The 9,973-nt window shown below is 35.5% G+C and overlaps 2 protein-coding genes across 3 annotated transcripts; one reads left to right on the top strand and one right to left on the bottom strand.

Moving 5' to 3' along the window:
* Nucleotides 1–42: 42 nt before the first annotated feature.
* Nucleotides 43–5,114, top strand: LOC120637111 (tRNA (adenine(37)-N6)-methyltransferase). The gene is made up of 6 exons (XM_039908764.1): nt 43–195; nt 452–549; nt 1,427–1,655; nt 2,165–2,322; nt 3,039–3,225; nt 4,466–5,114. The coding sequence occupies exons 1-6, from the start codon at nt 128–130 to the stop codon at nt 5,010–5,012; spliced, it is 1,287 nt and encodes a 428-aa protein (XP_039764698.1). The 5' UTR covers nt 43–127; the 3' UTR covers nt 5,013–5,114.
* LOC120637100 (oligosaccharide 4-alpha-D-glucosyltransferase-like) lies at nt 5,113–9,898 on the bottom strand. 2 transcript variants are annotated; one of them, XM_039908744.1, is made up of 2 exons: nt 9,608–9,898; nt 5,113–8,376 (listed from the first exon to the last, which is right to left on the bottom strand). In XM_039908744.1, exon 2 carries the CDS (start codon nt 8,350–8,352, stop codon nt 5,125–5,127), a length of 3,228 nt encoding a protein of 1,075 aa, XP_039764678.1. In that variant the 5' UTR covers nt 8,353–8,376; nt 9,608–9,898; the 3' UTR covers nt 5,113–5,124. The 2 variants fall into 2 exon arrangements, with proteins under 2 accessions (XP_039764678.1, XP_039764685.1); XM_039908751.1 differs by lacking the exon at nt 9,608–9,898 and adding an exon at nt 8,847–8,874.
* Nucleotides 9,899–9,973: the final 75 nt, after the last annotated feature.

Below are 9,973 nucleotides of genomic sequence, written 5' to 3'. Positions count from 1 at the left end.
TCTGTCGTACTATTCTGTGATTATGGTCTGAGGTGATAAACATTGAATTTATTTATATAGTAAACTTGTTTTTCAATGTTAAGACCAAGATCTCCTGAATCGAACGCACTAAAATATTTGATAAACTATGTCAGAAAACATAGAATTTTATCAACACCAGATAGCACTGGCCAGAACAGAAATAAAAAACCTAAGGTAAGATATGGCGGAGAAGCGGTGTTTTATGTAAATCCATTATTTTTAAAAGTGTTTTAGTTACAATTAGTTGTGCGCTGAGGTTTTAGCCACGTTAGTCTACTTAACATATAAACAAAATATATATTTAAATATTTTAAAGACTATTCAAATATAATAGCACGCAAACTAAAATAAGTTTGATTATTTTTATTCAAGATTCTAAGACCAATTCGCCTCTTGTTTTTTTTAATAAAAAATCTTATGTTTATTTCAGGCAGCGTATATCATCGCTAAAACATGAACACCAGAAAGAAATCAATGAGATTAAGTCTACACTGAGTTCTCTACGCTGTGCTAACTGTAAAGCTGAAGGTTTGTGTAGTAGATCTTTTTTATGGGATAAATCATTTATTAAATATAACATCATAATCATCATATAATATTAAATAATATAAATTATTTACAATGGAAATGTGTTATGATAGAAAACCTTAAAATGACACTAGGTATTAGCAACAGATCATAGCATATACATTGATAACAAATCTATGCTACAATCTGTTGCTTAGTGATGCATTGTTTTACCTTTCTAAACCTTGTGGAAAGTAACTTTTGTATGTTGTTAATTTGCATTCTATAGTGTGGGCTGCTATAGAAACATAGATTTATTAGTTCTTCAAAACAGACCAACACAGTGGTCTTACTGCTGTCACCATTAGGTTTATTTATTGTTTACTGGACAAAGACAACTGAAATGGGGAAATAAAACTTAGACCCATCATTCCATAGGTTTGAAATTATCATAAATAACAATAATATCAAACTGTTAACTACCCTTAGCCAATATGGTAACAAATTTATGCTAGGATCTGTTGCTAAGTGATGCATTGTTTTACCTGTCTAAACCTTGTGGAAAGTAACTTTTGTATGTTGTTAATTTGCATTCTATAGGGTGGGCTACTACAGAAACTTTAATAGATTTTTTAGTACTTTAAAACACACAAACACAGTGCTCTAACTGGTTTCACTATTTATTTTTCACTCGGCAAAGACCACTCAAATGTGAGAGATAGAAACGAACCTTAGACCCAAGCTGCACCTAAGCAGGTGCTAGTGATATTTATCTCTAAGGCACAGAAAAGGGAAGGACCAGATTCCAATCTCTATATTTATCGATCAGGTCACCAACTTCTATGATGATTAATCTCTGCTTACAACCTATGGATAAAATGTTTAAAATATTTTTCAGCAACATCATTAGCATCCACACACAACAATGTACAAGCTTCAGTATCACAGAGTTATGAAATTACATACAAACCTATAGGTTATATTGAGACAGCGTTCAGTAATAAAAGGGGTGTGCCAAGACAGTCCTCAGTATTAACAACAGCAAGAGGAGTTGTTGTTATAGATTCTAGTGTGTTTAATAATCCTGAACATGCTTTGTGTGGTTTGGCAGAATTTTCTCACATGTGGTTAGTATACTATGTATGGGTTATAAAGATAGATAAAATATTCTGTATATTGTTCATTATTTTCTCAACTTGTCAACTAATGTGTGATATTCAAACTTAATTATGTTCAGCATCACTTCTAAACCAATCTCAATGAAAATTGCTACATAAATAGCTTCTATCTTAACCTGGGACAGAAGACAAATACTTAATAAGTAACCTTTGCTTTTGACGACATCTGCTACCGAATTCCGATAGGACAAATATCCACAATGAAAGTATCAAACTTGATATAATTTCTATATTGTTTATAAAGAAAGATGGAACTAAACTGAACCGAAAATTTAATCAGCAACGTTAATAAAACATGTAGTGCTTGACATTTAAGATTGTGTTATTGTGTTGTAAGGTTTACATTAAAACTAATATAAATATACTCTTTGTAAGCTTACTGCTTGAATAATACGCCTATTGCACGCCTGAAATGGCAAACTGTTATTATTATAATGAAAATAAATTCTCTTTTGTAGGATAATTTTCCATTTCCACATGACAGAAAGTTCGAATGCGCCGGCGAAAGTGTCGCCGCCAAGATTAGAAGGTGAAAAACGCGGGGTATTCTCGACCAGATCGCCGCACAGGCCGTGCCCTATAGGACTGTCTCTGGTTAAACTGCATAGTATTGATGGTAACATTTATCTCTTACTACTTAGACTAATAACACTTATTTGATCGCTGAACATTCTTTTTTTAAATTCTGTAACTTTGCATTCATAATATGAGATGCAGGCATTGGTATACTATTATGAGGTCTGAGGATTTATATTTTTTAGCGGATTAAAGTCGTGTAAATATTTTGTAAAATCCCTACGCGCAATATAAATGGCGTGAACTTTATTCACAGTGCGGGCTAGCTCTTATAGAAATAGAGGCAGTGAAAAAGCTACTTTGTTGTCAGTGCATGCTCAAGTACAATTCCGTCAGTGAATCTCTGAAATCTATTGATTTTTAAAAATCCTGTTTTGTGCTGGGCTAAAAGTTATCAAATTTTGTTAACACCAACCGATCTCTTAAATGCCTAAATGTATCCAAGTAAGGGTAAAAAAGTTTTTTTTGAACACGAAAACTGTAACCTATTACATGGTATATAATGAGTATAGTATGTTTGTCCAAATTACCCTACAATTACGTCAAGATCAGCGTGTTTATAATATTAGCAAGGATATTCGAAAAGCCTTTGTGTAGCGGCGATCTATTGGGATATGTGATGACCAGCATCTATAGCCCCCAAGTACTTAGTACTGGTCGCCAGTAGGTTAGGTGGGTCTCTAGCACATACCTCTTGAATCCCTGACAAAAATGTTGCCTAACCGAAATGTATTATTTAAAAAAAAAAACTTGCAGGAAATAAAATATATTTCAACGGGGTGGACATGGTCAATGGTACTCCAGTTCTCGACATAAAGCCCTACATACCACAGTATGACTATCCGCCGGCTTATGCGACACCCGTGACGTCAGTGCGACCGCCCACTGAGGGCATCAGTGACACAGCCGAAACTATGGGCAGTTTGCAAATTGCCGACGAAAGGTTCATATTACTTGTTTTATTTTATTTTCAACGGTCATTTTTCATAATACTATCTATAGTAAACCCTGAACCCAACCCCGCTGGCGTTAGTTTATGATGAAGTATCGTCGAGCATCGGCCGAAAATGCCTAATTCTTTTTGAGTTCTAATAAACATTTCTAGAATTTTGTTCCGTATACTATATGTATATAGTGCCTAAAAATATATATATATATATATATTCGTTGCAAAATTTTGAAATGACATATTATTGAATTAATTTACTGCAACTCTGAACTCCGTATCAAATAAGATAGAATATCCCATCGTCGGATTTTAGCTGTCAAACTTCGGTGCCGCTGGAGGTAGATATAAATAAAAAAATATAATTATTAATATTTATTACTAAAATTATTTATAATCATGTAAAATAGACATAATTTTATTGTATAATCATCATCATCATCATATTAACCGATGGACATCCACTGCACGGTAGATTTTTTTTATAGAAAAGTCCAAATTACAGTTTTGTGACGCCTGTTTCCAACAGTGTCTCGCTTGCTATCGTCTGTCCTATTAGTGTGGGTTACTATATATAGAAGAGGGCGGTCGCCTACTCGTTGGACTAATATGGTGAAATCGTTGACCCAGGCAACTGTGGTGGAATGCTTTCGACATGGTACCAAACGCCAAAAGTGGCGTTTGGATAGAGATTATGGAAAAAGACGACTCGCGCGGGAATCCGTGCGATCCAATGATGCCTTACGCCATGGAGTTTATCACAGCAGCCACGACCACTGCCAAGAGTGCACGACTAAGAAGAAGGCTATCTATGCTGCGCTATCTAGTCCAGCCATTTGAGACACCAGCGTCTATCGGTTCTCCAAGCTTTGTGTCTTGCCTATTGCCACTTCAGCTTATAGTATTATATTGTTGTACAATCGAAATCGACTTCAATACATTATTCCATTGCGGGATTAAAAGTCTCTCCCAACGTAAGGGACTGTTTGCCTATAATCACGACGCTGGGCAGACGAGTTAGTGATCGTTTAAGATGGTAAGTATCACAGAGGATGCTGCTGTCCGTTCTCAGTTGTTCTCTTAGTTACTTCGTAGGACACCCGCGGGATGCGACGGATTGGTGACAACTGTATTCTGATCTGCCATCACAATAGGGCAATACACACACGCACAGTGTTAACGTTTTATAGTAGGCTATTATGTGCGCATATAATTAAATTAAACCCTTTTCTTGCAGTTTAAGTCCATGTTCAGTACAGCTGGGAATAGACACAACTAGTCAGTTATCTCGATCAACCGTGGTAGATGTTTCAATACCCCAGAATCTGCTCACGCCTATATCGCCATCTCCAGAATCGCCGACGAGCGAGGATCTTTTAGATGGGCCAATCACGTCTCCAATGCGAAGGGTTGAAAACGAACGCGGAGCTCCAGATGGGCAAGAAAGATTCACTCCTCCACAATCAGCTTTGAATCTCAATCAGGATGGAATTCGTGTTGCCTCCTGGGTTACAAATCCACCTTCAAGGACATATCAAGTAACATTCACAAACGATGCTAACGAAAGACTTTATGAATTAATTGGCGATAGATCTCAATCGTTCAAGGCAAATATACAAGGTCTTTTATCGGAAGACCCAAGATCTGTTTATGTGAGAACCAGATATCCAGACCACGAGTACAGTTGTGTACTAGAAGATCTCTCTATTAGTTGTGTTTTTGATGAAAATGCGTGTCTTTGTACAATTATTGCAGTTAGAAGTGCCGAGGACTTACAAAATTGATATTCGCCTAGATAAAGATAAGTTTTACTATGTGCTTGACTGCCTTAATAATTTATTTTTGCTTCAAAATTGGATTTTATTATTACAACTAAATTGTTTGAAAATCGTCGATTTATTTTTTATAAAATAACAAATTCCTTCCTGATCCAAAGCTGCCGACGGTACTTATGACAATTAGTTGCAAATATCTTAATTTCTTTCCGTCAAAGGGTATAGTTTTAACTGAACTGTCACCTTCAAATTGAATAGGATTCGATAATGCACTCCACTCGGAATTATTAGTAGAATACGTGAATTGGAGCTCAAGAAATGTACCATTGCCTGCATCACTACGAGGTACGTATTCAACTCTATCTAAATCGTATACATCTCCTAAATCACAAAAAAGTTTTATATATTTCTCTTCTGCTTGGTTTGCCTGACCAGATTTTCCCCAATTAGTATGCCACAAAGTGCTCTGACTATTGTCTGTTAAGTTGCAAACTTCTTGACATGGTTGACATGGTAGATTACATGTAACTTGCACTCCAAGTATAATATATTTGAAAGGATCCTCGTGAGTCGAAGCTGAAATAACACTGCTCCAATCTGAAGCAATGTTATTCGAAATTGATCGTATTTTGAACTCATGCGTACTGCCACAAGCAAGATCGTCGAATGTAAATGATTTCTTTGTAATATTTGTAAAGACAACACCATCTCGGTCGATCTCGTAAAAATCATTACATGCACAGTCGTCCCAGTCAAGAGAAATCGATGTCGCTGTAGATTCGAAGAAGTTGGCTTGAAAGTTATTTATCGATTCTGGTATTTCTTTATTTTCTTCCAGTTTCCCAATTATTACTCCGGTATTAGCGTAATCATTAACTTTTATTATTATTTCATTGGAGGTCACGTCTAATTTCTCAAGTTTTAGTAACAGGAACGTCTGTTTTGTTTCTGTATATTGTAGATACGGATTTAAAACGAAATCCTTTATAAACATGAATACATTGTCTTGACTCTCGAATTCCCTTCTATTTTTCACTTTTGTTACAACTATGGGTTGTCCATTGGTAACAACTTTTATTTGTCGAATATCTCTCGAAGACATTATTTGTATTATAGTCCGTCTATGTTTCTTAATTTTTTTATAATTTCCAGTAGTTTTAAATATTGTTATTAATAAATCTCCAAATTCATTAGATTCTGGACCTTTTGTTTCAATTTCTGTAGTGGCATAACCTGAATTGCCTTGTAAATAATCTGAAGATATACCGTCATCTTCATAGACAAGACAACGTGAGACACCGTTTGGATATATAGTAAAGGTTCGGCAGTCTCTCTTTATTTCATAGGGATTGTTATTTGGATTCGTCATTGGTATTATAGAACCATCCTTGATAAAAACAGGTATTTTCCATAAAGGTACAATAAAGTTGTTATATATTTTACCACCTTTATATTTTATCCCCGTCATAAAATCTATCCATACTTGATTAGGGTTTGGAAGATAAATTCCATCCCGTATAGAAACTCCCTCATCATCTGTGCAATCTTTATAAACTGGAGCAACTAGAATATTTGGCCCCCACATGTATTGGTATTGAGAATCTTTTGTATAAGCTGGAGTTTCGTCGGGGAATTCAAGGAACATTGCTCTAACCATTGGAAGTCCATGTATAGACTCGTATCCTATGCTGTAATTGTAAGGCATTAACATAGACTTTAGCTTCAAATAGGCTCTGTTGATGTTAGTAGCTTCTTCATCATAACTAAACGGAGTTTTTTGTGTATTTCCCCAGCCGTCCATGTTTAATTGTAGCGGAGTGAAAGTTTTCCATTGGTAATCTCGGATATTGACCTCTTTGCATCCTCCTGAATAAATACCATCCATATCTGAGCCAACTAAAGGCTGGCCTGATAGGCCTGTTCCAATATAAGTAGGGATATGGAATCGAATGTATTCCCATTCTCCTCCGGCTTGGTCACCACTCCAAATGGCAGAATAGCGTTGTGTGCCAGCCCAACCATCTACCATTAGGATCATTGGTCTAACTTTATGCATTGTTTCTTTTACAAAAATTTCTGCTGCATTTTCAACAGCACTAAGTCCAAACGAATAGCCACTACCTATCCATGCGACGTCACACTTAAGCGCGACCACTTTAGCTATACCAACTTCTTTACTCAAGTCACGCTCTCCTTTTTTAGGATTAACAGGATCTTTTGGATGCAAATTTGATTCTGTCCACAAAGCAACTTCTACGCCGTTTTCTAGAGAATAGTCAACAAATTTCTTTAAGTTTTGGATGTCACCATCCAATGTGTCCGTTTGCCCATAACCGGAACCGTAACCGTCGTTAGGTATAAACCAACCTAAAGGCATATCGTGTCTTTTATATCGGTCTATCATGGCTCGAGCGGAGAATTGATAGTTATTTTTTTCTCCATTTAAGGATTCCAAAATGCCTTTCTTATCGCCGATGTCGTTGGGCTGGTAACATTTATAGTGCTTGCCATCTTCAAATAGTATAGCACCATATGTATCAGAGGTTACTTCAACCCAATAATCACGATTGAAAGCGTTCAAATGTGCCTCGTAATATGCGTATTCTGGCATTAAAATTGGTTTGCCTGTTAATTCATAATAATCATTGAGTATATCTTTCGGTAAGGTATTTATAAAGAAATACGCATCAAAATCTTCGCCTTTATGAGTAGTTTCTATAACATCATCTGACTTCTCCCCAAAATCGTAAACTCCTGGTTGCCACGTATTTCTCATTGCACCATAACCATTAGATGACCAGTAGAAAGGACAAGGAGACGCGACTCCGCCATCGTTCCAATTATTAGTATTCAAAATATTTATTACTTCTCCTTTATGGGTGAATCTTCCATTTTGCATTCCGCCTCCGAAAAAAAACTCGTTTTCCTTCTGACGCAAATATTGAGTTGATTTGCAATCCATGTAAGACAATGGTTTTGTTTCACTGAACACTTCATCGTTTCTGTTGTCACATACTTTCATAGTGCCTCTTCTCTTAACAAATATGATTTGTATATCACTTGTTTGCACAATGTAATGTGTGATGATATCTTTAACAAAAGATTTATTGAATGCTGCTAAACCGTAATCATCTGCAGTTTTGGAAATTATCTTTGCGACATCATCAGGGTCTATTGGCTCGGGATATTCCAAGAATACTCTGCTGGGTGACATGTAATATCTAAAGACATGGTCGTTTAAGATATTTAGCCTGGCTTCTTCTCCCGTTTCAAACTGAACACTATAGTGGCTGTTAGTTTTTTCAATTAGTTTTACACCTCCCACTACTTTAGAGCAGTTCTCAGCCATTTTTAACGCCACTCAAATTGTAATCTGAAACATTATGAAATATAAAACCAATAAATAGATGAACATGCTACCTATGTTGTGTAGATTGTCTGTGTGTCACGTTGCGAGCCAAATATAAAATTGCAGTTGGGATGCAGTTTAATAACGATTGACAACTGCATAGAAACTGCTAAGCCACTATAGACTAGCGACTTTAATTAGGTTTTTAAGATGCAGACCGCTTAGTTAAATACAGTACAAGTTTGACCCAAAGTGTATATATACTGCCTGGATGTCAATACTTCAACACGAAGTTGGCTCTCGTTTGCGCATACGTACTATGTACAATGTCAGCTTTGCTAAAAGGTAAAAACCTATCATACATTTGATTAAAACCCTTTACCCGTATACGGTTATGCTAGCCAATGTTTTGCTAATCGTATCGCATCGCTAATGAGCATGTCGATGAACGCCGTTAAAATAGGAAAAAAATAACTGTTTTGTTTATAACTTACCTCTATAATAATAAATTTTCACTATAATTCTTAAACTTCTTAGTAATAAAATAATTTTCCTCCTCGTCGTTTCGAATCTATTGACTAAATGAATGCAAAACGATGGACTTTCCGTTTTATATTAAATATGAAACTGAGCATTTTGTTATCTTGTACGCAACAAGTACGCAGAAGCTAACTTTGAAACAGTTTAAAATATCACTAAAATATTTGTTTCGAATTAAGGTTAACGATGGCATTGCTAAGTTATTAACAAATCGATCGCTGTTTGAGTAATTAGGTAAATAGATCAAACAAAGCAAACTAGTTTAACGAATTAAAGATTTTCTCAGTCCCAGAATTATTAAGAACATACAGAATACACAGTTTCAGTCACGACTAATATTGAAGCATCAAAAACCACTCCAGTTTAGATTGGTTTCTCGAATAAACGGGTCACTTCATAACATTTAGCATTTGACAGTAATTATTTTACCTCTAGCAACATTCCGCTGGAGGCGTCCAGGCGTCGCGAGGCGTTTTCACTGTTTTCGGACACAATGCACTGCAAACAATATTGTCTAAATGAGGTTTCTGTACGTTCTTAATTCAATGCTTTCAGTTAACAACGAGACCAATATTTCAATACAAAATATTTATTAATATTTAATTTTAATGTTAAGTAATCGTTTCCATTACCAATTTTAGTGAAGTAATCAATATCATAATTTTAAAGACAAAACTCCCGCCTCCAGGATGAAGTTTTCTAGGTATGTACTTACTTTGTCAAAGAGACCTCAAATGCTGTACCTAATTGCATATTTCTAGTGGTATCCTGTAAAGGATAGGATTGAGTTAGTAGATATTTATTGTATAGCTTCTTCTATAAATCCCCTTTCTTAACTACAAAAAGTATGATAAATGTAAAATGATTTCCTGACAAATTACGACGTTCAGATTAAACCCATAATTACATTTATTTAATCGGTAAATATTAAATAGCTAATATCTATGAGCCACACTAGATGCTATGAACTATACGCAGATTAATGATGAACTATAAAGTCACCTCACTGACGACTAACGGTATAGTATTTTATGTATTAAGTATATATTAAGTACGTGTTTAGTATATCATTATAGTCTGT

This window comes from Pararge aegeria, chromosome 1, assembly GCF_905163445.1.
Source record: "Pararge aegeria chromosome 1, ilParAegt1.1, whole genome shotgun sequence".
NCBI classification, from domain to species: Eukaryota; Metazoa; Arthropoda; class Insecta; order Lepidoptera; family Nymphalidae; genus Pararge; species Pararge aegeria.
Note: the sequence above shows the minus strand (reverse complement) of the source record. Positions and strands in the feature narration are given on the sequence as shown.